This window comes from Lycorma delicatula, chromosome 5 (assembly GCF_047948215.1).
Source record: "Lycorma delicatula isolate Av1 chromosome 5, ASM4794821v1, whole genome shotgun sequence".
Taxonomy (NCBI): domain Eukaryota; kingdom Metazoa; phylum Arthropoda; class Insecta; order Hemiptera; family Fulgoridae; genus Lycorma; species Lycorma delicatula.
In genome coordinates, this window is record NC_134459.1 from 84,668,616 (window position 1) to 84,695,118 (window position 26,503).

Here is a 26,503-nt window from a genome sequence, read left to right on the forward strand (position 1 = left end):
TTTCCATAGCCACTCACGTCAACAGCTATAAACTTATTTTGAGCATCTACAAGTCCTTGAGCAACCACGGAAAAATAATTTTTATAATTAAAAAAACATGGTACCAGAATTGTCAGGGCAAATGACTCGGACATGCTTTCCATCAAGGCAACCTATAACGTGAAATTTGAAGAAATTCCAAATTTCTTCAAATTCAGCCGCGTTATTTTTAAGTGATTCTGCAGTTGGTACAGGCATGTGCAGAAGATGTAGCTCTTCCCACAGTATACAAACTGTTTCTTTGACAATATTTCTCACAGTGGTATTTCCATCCGAAAACAAAACGCCAAAGCGCGAAACGACATGCCAGTGGACAAGAACCTAAAAGAAAGATGCACAAAAGCGAATTGCTCCTTGAATTATCTTATTAATTACTTACTTTCCTACTACTTTAACTGTAAACTGTAAGTAATAAATTGTATAATACAAACAGCAGTGGGATTAGTGTTGTGTATCAGTATAATTTTATTTATATAATTACATAAGTAGTTATTTTTATAATTTTATAAAAAATTATTTTAAATTTATAAATTATTTCTTCTAATTTATAAAATTAAGATTATTTTATGAAAATGTTATTATTTTTTAATTAGATTGAAGAAACTGTAGTTTACAGTTCGTTGTATTTTTATTTCAGAAGCTGCGGTGAGAAAAAAGTGGAAATACCTTTGCGATCAATTTGCAGTAGAATTCGGAAAGATTAGTAAGGTTGCACGCTCAGGCGATCCTGGATGTGAAGCATTTACCCCGAAGTGGCCTTAATATAAATCGCTCATGTTTTTAAAAGATATTGTTAAGCCTAGAACGTCTTCAAGTAATTTGACAACAGCAAAAACGTCTGCACAACTTTATGAGTAAACTATAAACACAGGTCAAGAGGTTGAAGAAGTCGATGACAATTTTAATGACAATGAGAGTTTAATAGAAACGACCGGTGCATCTGATGAACCGGGAACTATGGAAAGTACACAGGTGTTAAGCACGATTCCAACAGAAAATTGCCACAGCAGAGAAAACAGGTCGGAACGAATAAAAAGATGGAGGATCCTGATTAATGCCAAACATAACGAAACAGTCTTGAAAATGGTCAAACGGTCTTGAAAAGTCGAACTCTTAGAAAAGGTATTTACAAAATCCAAGCCTGAAAATGATGATGAGCTATTTTTTCGTAGCCTACTTCCTCATGTTGCCAAAGTTCCAGACGACATTAAATTGTCCTTCAGAAGTCAAATACAGGAAATTGTTCAGCAATTTGCCTACCGTTCAGCTCCTTCGAGTCATCAAATCAGGTACAGTTTGCAGGTAACTGCACCACAAACTTCATTTGCATAACCATCGTTACCTTAGTGTTCCACAGTCTCCAGTCAATCTGCTCTGAGCCTGCAAGTGGACAGTGTGGACGAAACTTACACCAACTATGGATATTTTACATCAACATCTCAAGATCAACAAAAATTATCCAACAATGCTCAATCTCCTCAATAATTTACGTTTTTAATCGTTTTTCCTTTTCTGAAAACATTAATTTTTATTTTTATATATACTTGTGGTAGTCTACATTTTTCTTAGTTTCATTTTACATTATTGTGCATTTAATTTACCTGAAAATAAACAATTTACATAAACTTAATCGATTTTGTTTTAATTTTTACTTTTCTGATACTATCCTGAGTCTGAGGGAGAAAGTACTTCGCGATTTCTGTATCATTTAGTATTACGGATTTTAATTTATGAACATAATGAATATAGAAATAAAAATTTTATACAATAATAAACCATTCAACTTACGGTAAGGTTAACATTAACCGTTCTTCTGCGAAAATTTCCTTCTTGTGAAAATTAACCCTTGACTAACCGGTGTTCAATTTTCTCTAAAATATAGAAAAAAGTTTCAATTTCCATCCGAAAATAACTAAAAAATTGTTGTGGATCACTTTTTAAATTATGAAAAAGGCGATTGTATTCATCAAATTCGCGTCTGGCCTTAATAATCTCATGAACCCCACGTTTCTCTGGTTTCAATTTCAAACTTACATTATCACAACATAGTAATAACAAAACTGCTTCCTCAGCACTGAACTCCATGTTGGCAACTAAATAAATAAGTTTTTGTCGTAAAGGAAGCTCTTATAAATCGGACTTTACTGTGTGCACCCACGCCGAAACGCCAGCACGCAGATTGTCGGCGCCGGTTACCTGAATCTCAACTCGGCTTGCACTGAGCGCGTACCCTTACGCAGTAGGTTTCTGCATTTATAGTCATGAAATTAATAATCAGTGTGCCAAACCGATTCCAAAAGACTGTGGCCATCAGTTTGATCATATATATATATTTACATTAGTAGATAAGAGAGTTATAACAAAGAGAAATTTTGACCGAATGACCACAATTCAAATGGCTGTTGCTTGACCTTTGTCGGTCTGTTTGGTGATTGAGGATAACGCCATTAACTTGATTGCCGTTTTCTCTCTGGTGTGTAATACGAAATCCGTGTTTCATCGCCGTTAACAATTGAATTAAGGAACTTATCACCTTTTTCTGTGTAGTGCATCAAAAATTCCAAAACATCCCATTCGGATTTTTTTTGTGACGTTCCATTAAGACGTGCGGCACCCAACGTGCACAAACCTTTTTGAAGCCTAAATGATCATTAATAATGCGATCGATAACAGCTCTTGAAACATCAGGACAAAGCAGGGCCAGGTCGGAAATCGTTGAGCGACGACTTTTGTGATTTCATTATCGACGCGTGTCAACAAGTCCTCGGTGATTATCGAGAGCCTCCCTAAACAGTTTTCATCGTACACATTAATTCAGTTATTTCTAAACCTTTCACACCATTTTCGGACGTTTCTTTCATTCATTACATTATCACCGAACCCAACAACCAAATGCCTATGAATTTCAGGCGGGTTAGCGTTTTGATGATTTGAAAAACGTATGACTTCACGTATTTCATATTCGGCGGCAACATCGATTTTCCTATTCATTTTATAATGTAATAACTCACACGTAATCAGAGATACTACAGCGCGACAACGTACAGACAACAATGCAGGGTGTACATTACTAGCGTGGCCATGAACGACACAGGTTTGCCAATCTTAAGGAGAGAAATTTCCCAGCGGTCTTTACTTTAGATATCCCTCGTATAAAACTCCCTAAACAATTTTTCCTTTAGTGCATACTACACAAATGTTTTGAATATTGTGTAATTCTGCACAAACATACTTAGATATAAATAAGATGTTTACACACTTATATGCTTGGATACTTGTGTGAATTATGAGAATATAGTCATTTACTACTGCTTTGACACTTTCCTGGATAGTTTTTATCTATCCAGTAACAAAATATCTGTTTATAAATTTTAGAATAAAGGAGTTAGGTTGGTGGTATGGATTGTTAATTATGCATTAAGTTGATTTATATTTTATTTACCATATCAATTATTTGTTATGGATTTTGTTGTCATTATTTACTTATACTGTGGTGTTACATTATTTAAGATTGTTCTTAGACTTAGTTATGCTTAGTTAAACATTTTTTAACCAATCTCATCGTACCTATCATTTATTGCTTCTTAATATTATTTTATGCATGTTTTTATCATTGTGCCACATTTGTAGCATGATTAAAAAATTTATATGAATAAGAAGAGTATAAAAGCATTTTTTTAAATTTATATTTTACTTAAGGAATACTTATGTTAGTGATAAAATAAATTTAGTTTGATTTGTATAGTTTTTAAAGCTTTTTAAGGATAAATAACATAATTTTTTTTCTATTCTTATATGAAGATGGATTTAAGTCAATAAATCAAAGATTTTTGTTGTCTGCATTCCTGGTTTACTTCATACAGTAGCTTATTGGAAGTTCATTTCTCTGCAAACTTGATAGGATTCAGTTATCTTTCAAGTGATTTTATCATAATCTAGTTTCTTATAGTAATTTTTTTGCAGTTATTGCAGGAATAAAATTTAAGACTTAAAAAAGCATTATTTTTTAATGAACTTAATTTATGTTTTATTAGATTTTTATAATAAAATTTATTACGTACTAAATATTTCAACAGTTATTTGTGATAACTGTGAAATATCTTAAGAAGTCATTGATTCTTTTTTTTAATTTTTTTAAAATTTGTTGATAGAATTTATTTATTTGGCAGAGGAAGATGGTTGATATTTAAGTAGCTCATATTTAATAGTAGCTGAAATATTATTTCTACTCTGAATATAACATTCTCTGATCTTATCAGAGTATTTCATAAATCATCAAAATTCCTGGAATTTTTGAAGTTTTGTGTTAGTTTAAACTTAGGTTCTACTAATAATTTTTGATAAATTTACAATTTCAAAAAGTGAGCTCTCTGGATAGTTGATCCTGCTGCTGGTGGAAGATTAATATTATCAACAAGGATCCTAGCCAATTTTTCTCTTAGGAGAAGAACCTTTGCCGATTTTGTATGTGGGACAATCTTCCATACCTAATGCATATAGTAAAATGCATTGTTTGTCATGGAATGGAACACATTAATTTCTATTTATACATTATCAGTTTCAGTATTTGTATCAATTTGGACATAAGTAAAACATGTAAGCAACAAGTATATGGTAAACAGAGTGAATATATCACTTATAGCGTTGAAATCGCCGGATTTTTGGTGAACTTGACATGCTAATAGTATTTTCAGCTTACTGAAGAAGGCAACAGGAAGTCTCATTTGTTTTTGTTTTCTAGTAAGCCAGTTACTAGAACCTATCTCCTTTGGTTCTTTTTGTTTTTCCTTAGCCGGGCTATGGTGTAGTACACTTAAGATGGCTATGCTATTCTTAAGGGTAGCTAGTGTTATATACAAAATATGTCATCCACAACTGTTCTACTATAGCCTCTAATATACTTACTAAAAAACCTTTAGTACATTATTGTTGGTTTTTCAATCATGATTCATGCGCACATACACGCATACGCACACACACGCAGTTCTCTATCTGGGATTGCACAAAAAAGCCAAACTAGTGACTGATATGCTATTGAGTAATGTGTTTTTTTGTTGCTACTAAAATTTAATCTAGTTTATTCTCTGCATTTATTACTTCTTATCTTATATATCATACTTTCTGAGGAATCTCATTAATGTAGCGTGTAGTGTTTTTCTATCTGTCTTGAAGTAATAAAATTTTAATTATTAGCCCTTTCCTGACAACATAAAGATTTGTATTATAATTTTAATGATGACATATGCAGACAGTTCTGTTTATTTAATTCTATAATAATTATCTGGTGATGATATAAACTTAAAATATGTATTTGTGAGCAATGTTAAGGTTAAAATTGGTTAATTGTATTAGTAAAATCATTAGTAGTTACTTAAAAATTAATTAAATTCCATAGCTCTTTTTAATGTTCTTAAAGTGCTATCTTTTAAAATTATTAATTAAGTTATTACAACTCTTAAATTAATCATACTGATACATTAATAAAATGTGAGCATGAAATATACAATCTCTTCCTTGTTGTCTCTAAATTAAAAGTTTTAATTTTATCTAATGGATACCACAGTATTCATCCTTACCCTCTTTTGTAGTTTTTTTTTTGTTTGTTAATGTACTTTTTTAACGTTTCATGTTTAAATATAACAAAAGAATCAGTTTTAATGATTCTTTTTGATTTGACCGCTGACGTGATGAAAAAGTCAATGGAAATTTCTGCAGTAGATTCTTTTCCCAGTTGGTATATCACTATGGGTGTACAATTTTAATTGGTACACCAGTGTAATGGATGTGAAAGGAAAAAAAAATTTTTCAAGAGTTCTTTCACTATTATGCACTTTGCACGTAATATTATTGTGCTGTGACACAGTACTGTTAATTTGAAAACTTGGCCGACATATTTTTGTCATTCCTTCAAAACTTCAAAAAATTAATAGAATATCTGTGTTTGCCCTGCCTTCAGATAAATTAGATATTTTGAATTCCAAAAAAGTTGTCAAAAAATTTTCTTTGCTGAAGTTTGCATTATGAATTTTTTTTGTAAGAAATTTTATTACCAAACAATTTACTTTATTTTGGTCATTGGTGTTCTTACACTCAACAGGTTGTGCGTGATTGCGAGTTTCAGTTGAAGTAATGATTTTAGTGGTTAAAAATCGGATCATCTTGATTAAATTTCATTGATATGATGCACTCGCTGATCAAGAACAGCTTCAATTAACAGAATATGTTATAGTGGGAGAATGATAACATTTGTGTCATTCTACCTTCACTCATTCCCTCTAGGTAAATGAGGATATGCATTTCTCTTTCAGCCCATTTTTCCAATGTCTCCTGCTTTAAAAGGAAGAGTTCTAGTGAGATATATGTTTATTAATCTACAATATAGAATTTCAAAATTAGTGCTACTTTTCTAATTACAATTACTAATATTTAATTTCTGTTATATTCTATGAATGTTTTATTTTACTGAAGTCAAAATTAAAAAAAAAGTGTGTTTATGTTATTGATGTAACATGTATCCTTTTTTACTATAATTCATTTTTATCATGTACGAAAAAACAATTTGACTTATCATTCGTCTAGGGTTTTCCACATTTAATCTGTTTATAGCTGTTATTATATGAATACGATTGTATTGAATAGATTATTAAAGAATTGGTTTAATTCTTGTGATTGTAGTTGATGATGTAGGTGGTGTAAGTATAATATTGTAAGTATAGTATTATTAATACCAGATTACCATTATTTCATGCAATCATATGGTGTTTATTAATGATTAGGAATAATAGCATTTATATAATTTTTTTAATCTTTATATAGTATTTAAATGTTTTCTACTAGTGAAAGAAAATATAAATTAATTTGTTTAATTTCTGATAATTTCCATGTTTTTAGGTATTTTAGTTATCTATAATGTGAGGATAATGTGTATTGAAAGTGTGAAAGGCTCAAATAACCATTCTTGAGACAGTTGGTTTTCTTTAGTATGAATAACTATTCTTGTTAGTTTGAAAAATTTGTATTTGTAGTAGCACAGTTTTATAGAAAAAAAAATTAAAATATTTGGTGTATTTATTGATTACAGCAGTAGTAGAAATGAAATTATGCGTCTGAATATATAGAAGTACACATTTTGACTCCCTGATATACTTTTGTAATGCAGTTGTTTATAACAAAATATTCTGAAGTATTCTTAGTCAGAAATTTTCTTTATATGTTATATGTGCTTCTGGTTATCCTAAATACTTTTACAACAATTTCCTTGAAATTGAAGTACGATTTTGAAATTAAACTGAGTGACACAGTTAAAATTCTACAGCCGAAGCTGTGTTTAATAAACTGATTACCATAGATTGTTGAATTAAAAAAAAAAAAAATGCGTGCATTTTCAATGCATGTTCATATTTATCACCATAGAAATCTGTACCGTTAAAAAAAAACTGTAAGTGAAGAAATTGCATTTTGAATTAATTATAGGTGAATATTTATTGATGAGTGGTGCAAGATGGATATCAGGTATGATAAGAGTGTGAGTTGAAAGGAAGAGAAGAATGAGAAAGAGGAAACTAAGGAAGCACTGGGAAGGCAAAAGAGAGCGGCTAAAGAGTCTTCTAAGAATAACATTATGGATATGGAAAACCAAAACGATAAGATAAATTAAGGAAATAGAAAACAATAGTTTAAGGAAGAGAAGAAATAGCCAGCCGAATATCCAGGAATACTTAGTGAAAGAAAATACTAGACGAGGTAAAACAGATTATAAGAAAACAGGGATTATACTATACAATCAAAAAATAAAAATATGGGTTTTAAGGAATGTATTATAAGCTTACATAAAAAAAAGTTCAAAAAACAACTTATAATTTGTAATTATAATTTTTGATCATTATTGAGGCTTAAAAATAAATATGTAGAATTATTGAAACAATTAGAAAATGCAGAATGCCAAACAGTTGGACTGGAAAACGTAAGAAAAAGAAAGGAGAATGTAACGATATTATAGATGTGGTTTCTATTCTGATGGAATCTATGAACAGTGGAATGTGGAATTTTTAGATAATAATTATTATTATTTTTCTGTGTTTAGAATTTTTTTATTGTCAAAGTTTTGGTATTATAGGTTAATTTGATGATGATTGGAGGAGGGAGAGGTTTGGAAATAAGATTAAGACTGGAAAATAATGAAGCAGGTGTGTTAGTTTAAAAATCATATAAAAGAAGAAACTGCTATGTGCTGACAGGGATAAAATTGGGTCAAGTGACATCATTTTATTACTAAATCTTAGAGCAATTTGTAACCAGAAATAAATGGAATAAGTATTAATTCAAAATTTTGTAAATAATTCTGTAACTTGTAGCAACAAATTACAGATTATAAGATCAAAATTTGTTATATGGTTAGTGATTGTAATAAATGTTAGTTTTATTACTACTGAAAAGGTAAATTACAATAATTACGTTAATGGAAACTGTCTCACCTAGTTTTCTTACATTACAGTTTGCTGATTTCTGTATCTAGTGAACATAATAACTTTAAAAAAAAAATTATACCGATTCCAATTTACACTCAAATTCTTTTGTTGAAAACTAGTTAATATGACTTTTTAAATTTTAAGTACTGTATTGATGTAATTATTTTTAGTCATAATCATAACTAAACTTAGAAGTTTCAGTTTAATAAATTAATATTGTTTATTAATTGTTTTAACTTTTCGTTTCAGTCCATAAGGCACATCGAGAGGAGTTAGAAGGAGTATTATATGTTCTCGATAGGGTATTAGTATTTTGCCCAGAACTGTTAGCAAAACGCTGGCAGTGTCATAGTCTTACTCGTCTTATCTCTAAACTTTTACATCCAGCTAATTCATGGAAACTTCGCCGTGAAGCTATAAGGTATATAAAATGTGTTATTTAATACTTATTTCTGTTAATTAATTTGAAGTGTTTACACAGTTAGATTTTTTTCATTAAATTATATAGTCATTTATTGTTAATGTGTAAATTATATCATGCAATCATGTGTAAGTTGTTTATTGTTAATGTATTGATTATAACAAAGGAACTTTACTTAGTTCTTCATATAGATAAGAGTACAAAAATTGAAACTTATAGAATACAATTTTTTAAATAATTGATGGATCAGTTTGTAATATCAATGAAAGTACACGAGACATTTGTAATGATGTAAATGTTGTTAAAAAACATCTCTATAGGATTATTGATCAATCCCCCAGTGGCTATTGATATATATCAAATTTTAATTTTACTGATAGCAAAGCACCTAAGAATTAGAGTATAAATTGCTAAGCACTACGTGATGATCTTATTTTTGTTTGTTTTTATATATGTATACAGGTGGTTTCAAATTGCACAGCAATCTCTCGGGAGATGAATCTATAGCCAAAAATAAGAAAAAGGTTCATATTAACATAGGTCAGAAACAGTCTATTAGCGAGTTTCGGCTCGCAAAAATTTTGCCCTGTTTTCTTCTTCCTTTGTAAAATTAAACTGTACTAAAATTGTTGGGGTACAAATTGAGGGGTAAATTTGGTGCTTTCTTATGGGTTTTTATCTAAAAATTTGAATAAAAGTAGTTCCAGACCTCTATTTCACATAGGTTTTAAGAAAAATGGAATAAAACATGAAAACATTTTGTCAGAAAATACAGTTTTTTAGGTTTAGAATAAAATAAATTTGTTAATTTACCTATAAACAAATAAAAATTTCTAGCTAACTTTGTAGAAAATTAAATTTTGAGAAAATTTATGTAAATAATGTGTATTAAAATTAAACGCAAATTTGAGAAATTCAGCTTTAATTAGAAACAAAACAAACTGGATTCACCTTGTACATTTTATATATGGAGTGTATTTCAAAGTTTTCCTGGGACTTTCATAATCTATTCTGCTTGTGAAAGTAATGGAAGAAGTTCATATAAATATATGCCCTAAAATGCTTCATGTGAGTTAGGCTAGTAAAAGATTTCGTTTGGATTTCAGCTACCCTGATGAAATGAGGTTGTACTGAAATTTTTAGGACGTTATTTAATGGGCAGAATTAGTGATTTACTTTGTTTTTTGGCCTGAAAAATTGAATAAGATAGGTTCGAGAACCATATCTGCAGTAGTTTTTGAGAAATATATGGTGAAAACCAATAAATTGGGGTAAAAAACCCTTTTTTTTATGTTTGATGTACAATAACTTTGTTAAATGGGTAAGAAACACATAAAACCTTTAAACAATACTTTTAGAGAATTTAATTCTGAACAAAATGATGTAATGTAAGTTGAATAAAACAAACAAAAATTTAGACAGATTCAAATTTTATTTAGAAATGGTACACTAGACCAAAGTGCATTATATGTACCAGTTCACAATAAATGTTCAAAAAAGAGCCTGCCATTTTTGGCCATTTCGTGACATGTCTCTGTACCATTTTTGGTACTCTGCTCATTGCATAAGTTGTTGATGCCATCTTGAGTGAAACTTACCTTGTCTGCAAACAAAACATACAGTACTTACAGAGTTGTCGATTTGTATTCCACCAGTTGTAGAACTCCAAGTTTATAATAAGGATAAAACTTATTTTGTTTAAGTGGATCAGTAACTTGGACCCTCTTCAGACTTGACCCTCCAAATAGACTTGAACTGGCTAGAGATTTTCCAAATGCGGTACTTGTGCTGGATCATACAGGTTTCACTTTATGACCATATCTGAAATGAAGTCATCAGATTCAGATGTGGGCAGCAACCAACAGTTGGAGAGCAGCTCCAAGTGTGGAGGCTGAGATGGTTTGGTTATGTGTGCTGGATGGACCCAGATTGCTTACCACACAGACTTCTCTGTAGACAATTTCCTACTCATTAGAATATTCAAAGATCTGCACCAAAGAAAAGCTGGGTAAAACAAGTTGCAGATGACCTGAGGAATCAGCGAATTGAGTTCGACTGGCCAAGATCATCGCTATAAACTGTAAAATATGGAAAAGTGCTGCGAGCAAAGTTCGGAATCCTATGGCACCCTCAGCAGCATACTGGTTGCATGGCTAGCCACTCTCTCTAGTTGTCAGCTAGGGATCAAAGAAAAAGATGAAGTGTATTCCAAACCATCAAATGCAAAACTCCGATCCACTTAGTTTACTGATGCATTTACTGATGTGTACTGATGCTTGGACTGCGCTGAACTGCATCAATAATAGTTTTATCAATAACAGTATCATATTGGACAGGTTTTTCATTGCTGGTACAAATACTAGGTAGTGAACCTTTTTGCCAAAGATTCCGAAAAGTCGTGCTGATTGTTTTGGGATCTGGATTTCTGCGACTTAGAAAACATATTTCTTATTCTACTGCAGCAGCTGTAGCATTACCATTACACACACCCAAAATGAATACCATACCAGTGTATTCCTCTGTTGTAAAAAAGTATGGCATTACTTGAATAGCAAATCGATCACGTACAAACTAAAATTCACAGAAAACCTTCTTCACTAACAACAGCACGTGTTATTTGTCATTAGTAAAAAAATTATTATCTAACTATATTTATTTTTATTTTACAATTGTTGTGTAATTTCCAATTTATTTTTTTATCTTTTAACAGTAAATTTTGTTTTACAAATTTTTCACATCACCAAAAAAGATTATGGATTTGTTTACATTTAATAAATACTTTTCTGATAAATGTAGTAACACTGTTTCTTAATAGAATTCAAATTTTTCTGTTTTATTCAACTTATCTTACATAATTTTGTTCAAAATTAAATTCTATACAAGTTTTGTTTAAATGTTTTATGTGTTCGTTACTCATTTAACAAAGTTATATATGTCAACATAAAAAACAGGTTTTTTCCATTTATGGTTTTCACTTCAGATTTTTACGAAAATATTGTAGATACAATTCAGGGACCTATTTAATTCGATTTTTCAGGTCAAAAACCATAAGAAATCACTAATTCTGCCCCTTAATTAATGTTCTAAAAATTTCAGTACGACTTCATTTCCCCAGGGTAGTGAAATCCAAGCGAAATCTTTTACTAGCCGTAACTCGCAAACAAAGTATTTTAGGATATATGTTTTTTTAAGAACTTTTTCCATTATTTTCATGAGTAACATGGCACCCGATCACTGAATCGTACTCCCTTAGATTACTGTATTAGTAACATGGCACCTGATCACTGAATCGTACTCCCTTAGATTACTGTTTATGGGGATGGGTGAAATGCGAGGTAAACAAGTAAAAAGTAGATACACGTGATGAACTGGTTGCTTGCATTCTCAGTGCTGCTGCCCTCATCAAGGAATGCAAAGATATCGTTAGGTAGGTGACAGAAAATGTAAGGAAATAAGTTGAAAATTGCATCTATATTAGTGGTGGAATTTTCAAACTTTTATTGTAAATTAATACAGTATAAACCAAAGTGAGTATTTTTTAAAAAGTAAATTAAAAATATTTTAATTTTCAGCAGTTATAAACAACAAATAATTTACAATAAATGTAAAAAGATACCATCAAGTTTATCCCTTGAACACCTTAAAAATTTCAATATGACCTTATTTCATTGGGCGAACTGAAATCCTGGTGAAATGGCTAGCCGTAACTCAGTATCAAAGTGTTTTCAGCTGCATATTGGTATGAACTTTTTTCCTTACCTTAAGTTCTTGAATCAGTTCCCAAATTATTTCTCTACTTCTAAATCACTCTTGTGTACAAGGTATATGTACATATACAAAACATATATTAACATAGAAATTTTGATAAATATAACAAAATACTATTTTTAACTAACTTTTATTTATGTCATTCAATTTTTTTTTTTCATATTGAAGATAAAAGTGAAGTTTGATATTTCAGTTTTAGAAAGTATTACTTTTATAGTATGATTTATTATTTCTTAACAAATATAGTAGTTTTTTATGTTTTTCCTACAATACATTAAATATTTAAATGTTTTTTCATAAACCCTTATCCAAGGGTGTGTCGGATTCTATGATTTTAAAATATGTATCCAAATAATTATGTAATTTAAAATTTAATCATATTTTTCTTAAATTTGTAAATAATAAAAACCCAGATTAAGGGTTAAGTTATTGGTTGGTAGTTTTAACATTGTGCAGATTTTTAAATGTTGAAACTTAAAGGAGTATTTAAAATTGTTTTTGTCACTTTTTGAGCAGCTATTCATTTATTTTAATAACCTATTCCTATTGATCTTAATAACATAATGAATGCTAATCACCAAAATTAGATGAGTCTTGATTTTAATAAATGGGTAAATATTTTTTGGTTAATTTGTTTTAATTTTTTTGTTCTAGATACTTTCTGTTGTGGTATCAAGCACTTGGAGACAATGCGCCTGAGACACTTCATGCAATATTTGCTACTCTTGTTCCTGGTTTCCCTAGTCCTTTTCCACAATTTCCTGGGTTGACCGCTCTTAACAATCCACCATCTGCTACTGTCTTCCATGATGGCCAACAAGGTAGATATTGAATCACAATATTTATGATTATTTATTATTTTAAATTTAATAATAAATATTTCATATTACAAGTTGAAATTTGCTTAATTTTTATCAAGTTTGAAAGATTATTTTTAATTGAATTTGAATGTCCTGGATAGTTTTGGCTTACTCATAACCTTGTCGTGCGTAGGAGAATAAATTCTGAGATCACATAGCTTGGCTGTTTAATCAGCTATTGACTGATGTGTGAAAACTGATTATATAGTTTTTGGTACAAATGATTACCTCCAGTGTCATGGAGGTAACATCAAAATATTTACTATATTAACCAGTTGAGATTGGACTGGGGGTTGTGTTAGCCATATTTTTTTAAGTTGGTAAGAATGATATACTTTCAAATGTTGGAGTAGGCTATCCAGGTTGTTTCATTTTTCAGCGTGACTGTGGATAGTGTTCTTTGTTTTACGTCTCTATAGGCCAGATTTTGATACTATGTCATGTAACAGGTGGCCTGGGTTGGGTAAAGCTCTTGTATTGGTTGGCAATCGGTGGAGTAGCTTCACCTTAGGCGGTGACTAAGGGTAGGAATTTGCACTGCACTGGGGTAGGAATTTAGTTGTGCTTGAACTACTGGTGAACTCTGAATCTGCCCTGTTTTGTGTCAATAAACATCTGAAGTGTGAAGGGTTGATTAATGTATCCTTCAGTCAGACTTACTAAGTACATGGTAGAGTTTGATTGGCCACTGTGAAGCATTGGACTGAGAATGCTTGTTGGTCATGTTGATGTGTCAACATGAATAAATTCACATTTTGCAACACATGATGAAATGTGAGTCATAGAAGGGTAGCCTGTGGCCTACTAGCACAGTTGATGCTGCACACATCAGATTTTTGGTTCTGCTGGATAGTACAAATGATTACACTCAAAGGTAAACCAGTGAGATTGTCTTGTAATTGCCTGAATTGAATGCTGTTTAATGATAGAGCTCCACGGGCTAATTGCATGTTCCAATATTTATCATACTTTCATTGTCATGGTACAGGGATTCATGCTATGGTGTATATACTTGGTCCTTGTTAATGGTAACAGTGCACCTTTAGGGTTTGATCTATCTCAGGAAAGGTTGATTTGGCAATGGACAAAACAGACTGTTTGTGCTTAGATCAAAAAATGTGTTGAAAGATAGTATAATCTCAAAATAAATCAAGTATTAGTTTCAGTCACAGTCCATTCATACCTGCACAGACAGTAAGTGGTTACTATGTAGTTTATACTTGCATGCATAATATATTGCTGATAGATAGATTTATTTAAGAGAGTGTTTCTGTTATATTCTTGGTTATTTTATAACAATTTTACAAAATGACTACATTGCATATTTTAAAATTATTATGACTATTTAAATTATTATGAATATTTTAAAATTATTAGGTATTATTCTTAATTTTATTTAAAACTAGCTGACTTGGCAATGCTTCGCCATTGCAAGATTTGAGTATATATATATATATATATATAGAGAGAGAGAGATATTAAATAAACATTAATAATATTGATTAAACATTAAAAAACTGAAAATTATGGAACTGCACAAAATTTAACCTTTCCCTATTTCCCTTCTTCCACCTCTCCTTTTTCACATCTTCCTTTTTTCCCTTCTTCTCTTCTTCACTTTTCCTCTTTCTCCCTATTTCCCTTTTTCTCAAAAATATTTCTTTTCATGTAACTAATATATATTCTGAATATCAGTCAAGTCGGACCATAAATGCAATTTTTCCAATTATTTCAACCCCAGTCCCATGTAGTGGGTCCATTATTTTGCTGAGGTATTCCTTTCCATGTAAGTAAAACATATTCTGAATATGAGCAAAATCAGACCATAAATACAATTTTTCAAAGTATCTCAACCCTGACGCCACCTAGTGAGTCCAAACTAATTCAGAAACCTTCGCGGATGTGCACACAACTCACCAAAGTTTCATCACAATTGGATGAATGGTATAGGAATGCATATGGGACCAACAAACATTCATTTATATATATATAAGATATAACATATTATTGTACAGTATTGTAAGATAGAATAGAAAGAATAAATGTATATTTTTCATATAAAGTATTACTGAATCAATTTGTTTTGTTTAGGACCTGTTAGTCCTGTTGAAATTCAGGCTATATTTCCACCTCAGTCTGGAGAAAAGCAGCCTGATGACCCAATGAAATATTTTCTTGAAGCTCTTCTGGAATTTATGGTTACACAGGTCTGTATTGTCATTTTAAAATCACTTTGAAAGCATTATTTTACTTCATTTGAGAAAATGAAATAACATTCATAATGAAAATATGAGTTTGTTGATTGTGAGTGTACCAGTTTATATTTAATATTAATTTTTGTTATGGTTTAGTTTTGTTAATGATTTTTGGAAATTAAGGTTTATGGGTGTTAGGCTTATATTTAAAGGTTCGATTTATTGTTAATTTTTCTCAATATTATGTTATTTCATATCTAAGGATTAGGGTTGTTATTCTTTTTTGAAATGACGAATTGCATATCTGTGAAAGTAATCTTTTTATTGATTTTTTTTTTTAGTTCTCCTTTAGTTTTCATTTTTATATTCCAACCATTATCAACAGGTGTTCTTTGATGCAACCATATAATTAATTGATTTCAGACTAGGAAACTAGATCTTAAGGTATTTTTGATTTAGCAAAATGTTTACTAACATTAATGTAGGCCTAATTGGCAGCATTGTCACAATGACCATGTGCTAAATAAGGGGGTTTCAGTTCTTACTCACTATGTGGTTCAAGATAAATGCTACATTTGTTTGACAGGACTTTTTCTGAAACTCCACATAATCCTTTACATAAAATATTTCAACAATAGCCAAAAATTATGTTTAAAATCAAATAATAAACCTGAACTACAGCTAATGATTAAGCTAAGCTATTTATGCCTAACTTTTTAAGCAGAATGATTTAGAACTTAAATTTTAATTTTTGTTTACAGGTTTCCAGAGTGGAATGGAGAGATAAATTTTACAAACAACATAAGTGCTTTACTTTTCTCTTTGAAAGATTTAAACAGTATTATCTACCTCATATTTTTCCTACATTTTCTTATGATACTAGTCTATATGTACCAATTTTAGGTAAGTTACTTCATATAGTTTTCCGTATTTTGCAATTTTTTCAATGTTCTAATTAGTGCCCTGAAATCATTACCTAAAGTGAGAATTTAAGAAGTGAGATGTGATATTCCAATATTTTGATTAGACTGATGACCGACTGTCTTGTATTTTTATTAGAATATTTTTGAATTTTTACTTAGATTGTGAAAAGCAGTAATTGAAAATGCTATTTTCCAGAAATATTTTTGACTTTTTGTTTATTCTGAATTTAAATCTAGAATTTGAGTTCAATAATTTTTTACTGAAGAATTGCATTTTAGACATTTTGTTAAGTTGAATAAGGTATGTGATCTTTAAACAATTTTATTAATGTCATTTTTGTAACTTAATTATATATATGAATTTTCATGTTAATTTTTACAATTCATATGTCTAGCTGTAAAAGTTTTGTTCATAATATGTAGATTAAGTTTTATGAGGAACAGGAAGCCTTGGTTTATTTAGTAGGCAGTTGAGCCTATATTTAGAAGTTATTGTAACCCCTAAATAGAAAAGAGTCCTTGGATATTTTTACTGACATAGAGGGTCCTCTGTTCCATTGACCACAGTTAAAAGTAGTGGCTGTCCTGCCAGTTTCTAGAAGCTGATCCAATTCCCATCGCACTTGGTCAAGAAAGAAGGTATTAATGTTAAAGAAAAGGTAGGGAGGAGTAAAAGCAGTAAGCTGTACAGAGATGACTGCTTCTGATTGGTTTATATCAGGTAAGATAGTAAACTTACAGTCTTATCAAAAACCATTTATAATGTGTAACTTATGTGTAAGCTTATGAAATGTGTTTGAAGTACTTAAAGTAGAATTTTGTATATTAGTTGTGTGGTTTTCTTTTTAAGATTTACCCACTCTTCGAAGTTCATCATATAATGAAGATAAAAAAAAACTGATGGACCCTTTTGTTAATTGTAAAGTAGTGGTGATAAAATGGGTTGCTAATTTCACTCATATTACAAAGTCTAATAAGGATTTGTTACCTCATTTTGGTCGTTCTGCAAGGTATGTGTTTTTCTATGAGTGTATAAATAATTAATTATCCAATTTTTTTTTGTGTATCAATTCATATTTTCATCAGCTTGTAATTCATTTTAAGAAATATTCTATGTAGGTTGGTAAATCTTACTGTTATGTAAAAATATATTTTAAAGACTTTTATTTGCTAGGATAATAAAGTAAAAAATAAATTTCTTTATATGTTTTTGTAAATCTTCAAATTAAGCTGAAACTTAATGCTACAATAATATTTCATTATTAAACATGTTAATCACCTATTTAGTAAATTAATTATTAATTTGTAAATTCACTAATCAGTAACACAACCTCTTACCATATGGTGTTGATACCGCTTTCACACTATTGTAGTGGCTTTTCAGCCACTTAACAAAATTTTAGATGATTTATACAGTTTTAAAATTATAACTATTGCTGCAATAAAATCCTAATATTCTATCTTATAAATGCGTTCATTGTAACTTACTAAAGATGCACTGCAACAATATGAAAACGCCATCAATACTATAAGGTAAGGGGGTTGTTAGCATCTTTAATTAGTTACAATGAAAATTTTATATATTGCATTTATAAGGTAGAATACCACCAAATAAGACAGAATCGCCAAATTTGATGATTTCACAAATAAATAATTTATTAGTATTTTTGTTCTGTTTGCATAGTAATGTTGTTATTTGGTATGGGTTCAAATAATAATATGTAAAAGGTGTGAAAACAGTGGTATTTATAGATCATTAAAAGCATTTAAAAATATGTAATGGAATAGATTATTAATGCTAAAAAAAAAAAAAACTAGTATGTAAATATGGAGAAAGAATATTTATTTATTATTTACAATTTTTATAGGGTTTTGACAGCTGCAGTGAGTAAAATGAGTTCGGGGAAGTGCTAGGTAGGGATATACAGAAATATGAAAGATAAGAATGTAGCCTATTGCTTTGCTTTTTAATTTATTCTTTGGAAAAACAGTAAGTGCATTAAAGTTAAAATTTGAGGCTGATTGAAAAAAGGATGAAAAATAAGGATGCAAGATTTGCTGTATGTATTGTTTGTTTTACAGAGACTGAAATGAGCTAAGTAAAACATTAAATAGATGGTCATTTATAAATTAAAGCTGAAAATTAATAAAATAAGTAGTGAATTGTGTCAAAACAGAGGCCAATGAATTGAGTTTAAATAATATTCAGTAGTATTAATATACCAGAAGTTGCTAAATTTTGTTATTTTGGCAATCAAATTGCAAAGGATATATGATTTTACACTATGCTTATGTCAGTGAAGAGTGTTAACTTGACCTTTTATACTCAAAGCTGCTTTTGCTTAGCTTTTTCATGACTATAAATTTCGTATATGTCGCCCAAGTTGTCCTGTTATAAGTTATAACTTACTGTAGGGAATTAATCTTGTTTTAATAAAAGTTTTCAAAAGCAGATTGTTAAAAAAGTAAAAAGAAGGGCAAAGATTGGTGGATCATGTATTTATTCATTCAGGTAAAGACAAGTACTGGAAAAAAGTTTTATAAGTTAAAAAGTATGAAGATGATAAATACAAGAGGTGTTTTTTAAAATAAGGTCTGTTTTGAATTTGCCTCCTACTTATGCAATGTAAACAGGTGACACTTGCAAAGCTCAGTAATTTCAATCATTATTCAGCTCTTAGTAACAGCAGTGTAGTCATTTTGTTGTCAGTTGTTTGTATTCATCCATTTTTAATAAGTGCTACAATTTGTGATCCTGTCAGGTGTGAAGAACAAGAAGTAATCCAATTTTTGATAGCAAAAAAAAAAAACATTGTGGCTGAAATTCAAAGGCACATTTTTTATGTTTATTAGCTAAATATTATGAGTTATGCTAAAGTAAGATAGTGGTGTCATTCATTTTGAGAATGGCAAACTAATCGTTCATAATGAAGAATGTACATCCACCGTTTACAATCACAGTTGATTTGATTGATGGATTTCTTATTTAAATATCAAGACAAAGCAGTAGTCATTGTATGGCAGCATTCATCATCTCCTAAACCGAAGTTCAAACAAGAATGTTCAATAAAGAAGCTTTTGGCTACTGTTTTTGGGACAAAATGGGAATTTTTAAAATTGAACTTAATATAATAACAGATTTTGATATTTTAATAGAGAACATTAGCAATATGTGCAAAAGTGTAAATGTCTTTACTGCTGAACATAACTTTCCCAATTTTTTTTTGTGTATATTATTAAACAATAGTATAATTTATAATCCGTTTTAGTATTATCACTTGTTTCTAAATTTTACTAGTTGTAAATCTAGTAGTTTAGTAGTACATATATAGATTTATTTTTTAAAATTACTTTTTTTATACAATTTCATTTTTACTGTATTATTTCAGTGTAACACCCAGTGAGAGTGAAGGTGAAAGATCACCCAGTTCTGACTTACGTAGAGTAAGTGTCAGTCAGGTAGCAGGTGCAGGTTCTGGTACAAACGTTATTACTGGTGATGAAAACATTACAGTTTCATCATTCTCTTCTCATGATACTGTACTAAGGTAAATTAGGTTTTAAATTTTTAAAAAGTTAAGGGAAAATTCTTTTCTTTTTGATGTATTTGCTGTGATTCTACTATTAAAATTTTATCCATATTATTATAGTTTAATTATTATATAGTTTAATAAGTGGTGTTATTTTATAGCTTTTTTTGGTGATTTTTTTTTTGTATAATAATATTTTGTAAATGTAATGATGTTTATAGATTAACAGGGTGTTAAATCATTGCTCATTGATGGTAGTACTTTCCTGACAGTTTCAAGTGAAAATATAAAACCATCGAGACTGTTATTTTAGGTTTTGAAATTTTTGTTTACAAATACTGCTATGGAATCTCTATAAAAATTTTAAGAAAATAAAATTTACCACTTTTCATGGACCTTTTTCTCTCTTTACATTAGTCCCAATGTAAATGATTTCATCCTCTTTGGACTACAGTTGCACTGACAATCTTTCCACTAAAATTTTTTTATGGTAATACTGTACATTGATTCACATAGCTGTAAGATAATGTTTCTTTGCTGATATTGAAATGGAGTAACGTTCAGTAAAACTACGTCATTTATTTATTTTTATAAAAATTGTTTTTGTTTTAGTGTTCCATGTAAAATCCTATATAAAACAAAAAACTTGTGTGGAATTTAAATACACTATTCTAACAATCATCTTGATCAATCCAAGAAACATATCACAACGTATTCAACAAATATATGACAACAATCTGTAGTATTGTGTTAGGTATTATAGAGATTTTTAACCACCAATAAAACTTTTTGTTGAGATGTGTTATTTGCCAAAAAATATACCATATCAAGGCTTACCATGTTTAATAAAAATTATTAAGTAAATAGGTTAATGGTTGATGCCATGTTTTAGCAGTTTTCTGTAAATCACTGAAGTTAAAAACTGTTGGTTCAATTTTCCTTAAGGTGGGTGACAGTAGTATGTTTTTCATTTAGCTTTTAAAACCATGATTGAAAATTGATTGAAAACTATGTCGCTGAAAATTATAAAACTTTTCTAAGATTACCTTAAATATTTTGAAAATTTCTAGATGTATTTGTCCGGGTGTGTTAAAAGAATAAATGTTTGTAGGAATTCTTACAATCTAGAACAAGGTTCAAAAGATTGAGAGGATTAGAGTGAAATGAAGAAGGTTAATAATGGATTATGTTGGTGAGATGTTATGAGAAGAACAGAAAAATAATTAATAATTATTGGAGGAACAGAAAAATAAAGTAAATTTTTTCAATTGTTTATGTTATGGAGTCTATTTTTTTTAAGATATGATTTTAGTTAAAATTAAGCAGTAGTTAAATATAAGTAGAATTAACAAATATTATTTGTGTGTCTTACAGTGAGGATCCAAGTATGGCAGCATTCCATGTTGTGCGTGATGTTTTGTATGGTACTAGAGATAATGTTAATTTTGTTCATGAAATTTATAGACAGGCATTTCTTCTTAATTTAAATTATTCACCAGCGATACGTAGAGCCATTACTGTTTATAAAGACTGGATACAAATGAATGTAAGTTAAGGATTATAATAATTAATTTGCTTTTAATATAAAATGTTTATGTTCATTTGATGATTTCAGTGATCTGGAAGATCACTGAAATCATAAGATATGCTTTAGAAAACAAAAAGAAATTTTGGCCATTTTTCTGGTGGAAACATATTAAAAATTTAATACCATTCATCTTTAAAAATAAGTTATTGATTAATGTTACTTTCTATTTATGACTTGTTTATTGTGATCAAATCATAAAAGTTAATATTAATTTTTGATTGTGTTTCTGCTGCACTCTGTATCTGTATTGTTTAATATTTAAGTAAACTATTTACCACCTGTGTATTAATAAACATAAAGACAGTAAGATCTTACTTTATTTCACAGTAAGGTACTTTCAAGGTCGCTGATTTTTTGTTGTTTCAATTTCTAGTTTGAGGAATCTTTTACTAACCATTTTTCAACTCATTTTAAAATTTTTGTGGTGAGTTATTACTTAAAATGCAGAAAGAAGAATTGCTTAAAATGCAGAATACAATTATCTACCTTTCTTAGCTTCGTCATAATTAAATTGCTTGTTGATGCTCTGTACTTGAATAAAAAAGCAAGTTTTGAAAGTGGAATATATCCAAAATGTGTCAACATATGATTTAATTTTGACAAAACTAAGAAAGGAAGATAATTGTACTCAATCTTTGCAGAAAAAATATATCGATTTTAATAATTCTGTTACATTGTTATTTAATTAGAAATTTCCCAGTCTTGATTAGATGTTCTGAGAATACACTTTTATTTTACTTATTTTGTGCTACTGCTTATTTTTTTTATGAATTAATTATTCAACACTTGTGAAAATTATAAAATTTATGCAAATATCCTACATAAAATTGTTCTAGTTGTCAGATTCAAATATAATTTAATGTATTTATTGTCAGATTCAAATATAATTTATTTAAATGTCCAGTAGTGACCTTATTAGGCTTGTTTGGTTGTCATCAGAATTGAAAACCATTAAAAAACTATGAGAAAAAATGTTATAATATTAATAAAATATTTAATCTATGTTCATCAGTTATAAAAGTGATGAACAGATTACATAGAGAAAAGCATATGATGTTACATGCGAGTAGGATTTGTATTAGTAAAGATTAGAGGCTGAGACTTGACCTAATGCTTAATGTTACCTTTAGGCAACCCCCACTCAGTGAGATCTAAAGTCACAAATATATTCTGTTTGGTAACATGACTTAACACTGGTATTAGGTAATTTTTTTAAATTGTTAAACTGCTGACTGTAATAAAAAACATTGTTTTCTTTAAACAATTAAATAATAGTTATAAACAACAAATAAGTATGAAAGGTAAAGCATAAAAATTGATTTTCTGTGGGTGTAAGTCTCACATTGATAGAAGCACCCTGAGCTAGATTGTTCATATATTGCCATATAATCATCTATACTTATGTTAATATTAATCAATGATTGTTGATTTAACCTGTCAGCGTGCAGCCTTTAGTAGTGTATTAACTGTTAAATGATGTGATTTTACAAGGAAGAAAGAAATATTTGTTGTTAAAAATGTTAATGAGACTATAATTTATAACTTTCTTGGTAAAATCGATATTAAAAACATTTGGCTGTACAAAGTTGTATTCTGATTTATCTTTAAAAATGGGCTTTATGACAGTGCATCTGTGAATTAAAAAAAATAATTGTATGGAATTAATCTACTTTTTCTCAATGTCTGTCATTTGCCTCTTTTTCTTTCTGTGTATTTGTACTTGAACAACAGACACACACACACACCTATGTGTGTGTGTGTGTGTGTGTGTGTGTGTGTGTGTGTGTGTGTGTGTGTGTGTGTGTGTGTGTGTGTGTGTGTGTGTGTGTGTGTGTGTGTGGGTGGGTGTGTGTGTGTGTGTGTGTGTGTGTGTGTGTGTGTGTGTGTGTGTGTGTGTGTGTGTGTGTATGTATGTTTTTATGTAATTTAATCAGTAATAAAATTATAAAGTCAAAACCACCAAATACAGTACATTAAAAAGTAAGAGACACTTACCATCACAGGTGGATTGCGTTGATTTATATTATATATATATATATTTGAATTCTATTAAATAAACCACCTAGTACAGAATATTTAGGTAAGATTACTTACCTTAATTTTTTATGTAAGTAATTTTGCAGGATCCTGTATCCTCATCATGATTGAAGTAATTCTGTCATTGCATAATAGAGTTATCAAAATAAAAATATTAAAATAATGATGATTGCACATTAATTTACTTTACTGTTGCTTCTGTTAGAATTTTTATGAGAACATCCTCCTCAAACACTGTCTGATTCATCAGATTGAAATTTTGTTTGTATTTTATATATGTAATATTTTTATAATATATTTAATTTTATGTAATCTTTATTAATTTCTAATATTTCTGAATTTGTGTTTATATAAAAAATAGAAGTTTATTGTTTATTAAATGCTGTGCTAGATTTTTGTAATTCCTGTAATGTTCAAGAAATCTAGTTTTAAAGAATCTGTTTTTTTTCTATATAAATATCATCACATTTTTTACATCTAATTTTATAAATTCCACACAAATTGTTTATTTTCTTATTATTTTTGTTTAAATATTTTCTCATGTGGTTATTAGGCTTGTATGCTGGTTTAAATATAAATATTTCCTTATTGTAAGTTTTAGTAATATTTTCAATAATATTAGTATATAAGTACTGTATGTATATTTTTTCACCGTTTTGTGTCTTACTATGTATTGTTTTTAAGATAGTTATTTTGTTTTGATAGTTGTTTTTTTTATATATATTACTAATTAAAATAGTATCATCCATTTTCAACCGCTATATGTTTTATGATGTTTATTTCATAATTTAAGTTTTATTTGTTATTATGTGTGTATTTGATTACTCTATTTATAATATTTGTGTAAGTATTAATTTTATGTGACCAGGGTGATATGAATTTTTTATGAGTTGTTATATTATTAGATGTAGGTTTTTTTTTATATATACTGAGGGTTACAATTTGGTTGTACTTGTTTATTTCGATAATGACATATAAATAATTTAACATTCTATTATTTATAAGAGATCAATTTTTTGTTTAATATTGATAGATTTTCATTTTTTATTACTGGATTATATATAATGAGAATATCATCAACATACTGTTCCATATTTAAACGTTGTGTATGAGTAATACCATGCACTAATTTATCTCAAAATTCTGTAAATATATTTCTGACATAATAGCTGATAGTGAAAATCCGTAGGTAAGCTATTTTTTTGTGTGTAATATTTGTTATAAAATTCAAATTAGTTTTGTTAACTTATATTTCTTAATGTTAATGCAGTACTTTGTCTACTTGTAGAGATTTAAATATTATATAATTTTTTAAGACATTTATTTTTTGTTCATGTCTTTTACATAATAAAATTTATTTATTTTTTAATAATTAATTATTAGAATTGTGGCTACTAATATATATTCATAAAAAATACAAACTATGAGTATATTACATTCTTTTGCATTTTTTAAAACAAAATATTCTATTTCAGGTTACAGAGTTGCCACCTTTTATGCTTGAACCTTTAGATGCACATCGTTCAGGACCATCTTCCTCAGAATATACCAGCATTGAATCAAACACAGTATGTCAGCCTTTTTTACCTATTATAATCATATGTTTTAAGATTGTTTTGATTAATTTAAAGTTAAAGTACGTACTATAAATAGTATATACAATAAATCATAGAATTTTTGTTTGTAGAATGGTATATTTGTATACTAGATTTTAAACCCAGTATGTAAATAAAAAACTGCTTTCTTTACCTTTATTCCTTTCCAGTTAGTTAAAATTTGTAATTTTTTGTTATAGAATAGTAATAATACTGAAGATGGAGGTCGAGTAACAAGATTAAGGAATGATTCATATTTGGGAGCCATACATAAAGAGAATTTATTAGTTCGTGCTGGTTTACAAGTAAGTTTTTTCTAATTATAATTTACTTATATAAATTATAATTAGATAATAATTAGAACAATAATTAATTTTTTATGATTTATTTTACTAGATTGTATAAGTTCAAGTAACGTTGTTGGCATCATTGGCCGTCCTTTCTTCCATAACAACTTTTTTGCCATTCTAATATTTTCTGTATTCATTCAAATTTCTTTCATACTTAACTGTTTATTTGAATCCTCTTTTACTCATTGGGTGTCGAAGAACGAATAAATATTCACTTCCATCTATTCTTCATAGATCTTTAACTTCTTAAATTCAATTTTCCTTGACCGAATCATCAGATTAACACCATCCTTGATTTAATCCTGGGTTATCCTTTAGTTCTTCAATCATAGTCTGTTTCAGTTTGTCAATCACTATTTAGTTCTTTTAATTTAAATCACATCTATTCCATTCCCAAACATCCTTGGATTTAATTCATATCCTTTTATTTTGTTTGAGATTTAAGATGGGTACAGAGTATTGGCCTACAACACCCAATTATGAGGAAGTGTCTCCTCAGGTTTAAATATCATAATTTCAGGTGTCAGATCTAGAATTCGCCTACTTCCTGCGATGCAGCTTGGCCTCCATTGGATTGCAGGGATAGAAATGAGAACAGCCTTCAGTAAATATCTGCTTGCTGACCTGGGTTCCTGCTGGGATTGGGTACCCTAACTTTCCATTGAGTGGTTTAGCTTGGCTGAAGTACTGCATGTAGACTATATGTTAATGTTGGGGCACGAGGCTATA

General features: G+C 29.3%; 1 protein-coding gene across 1 annotated transcript in view; it reads left to right on the forward strand.

The window, feature by feature from the left end:
- The window catches only part of LOC142325155 (putative Rho GTPase-activating protein CG5521), a 142,252-nt gene that overhangs the window by 22,788 nt on the left and 92,961 nt on the right, over positions 1–26,503 (forward strand). Inside the window, exons 4-12 of the mRNA XM_075366555.1 lie at positions 8,757–8,928; positions 13,351–13,517; positions 15,648–15,763; positions 16,513–16,654; positions 17,525–17,684; positions 20,064–20,222; positions 21,579–21,750; positions 25,305–25,397; positions 25,625–25,729. Of these exons, the coding sequence (XP_075222670.1) occupies positions 8,757–8,928; positions 13,351–13,517; positions 15,648–15,763; positions 16,513–16,654; positions 17,525–17,684; positions 20,064–20,222; positions 21,579–21,750; positions 25,305–25,397; positions 25,625–25,729 (1,286 nt within the window). The remainder of the gene's footprint in view (positions 1–8,756; positions 8,929–13,350; positions 13,518–15,647; positions 15,764–16,512; positions 16,655–17,524; positions 17,685–20,063; positions 20,223–21,578; positions 21,751–25,304; positions 25,398–25,624; positions 25,730–26,503) is intronic.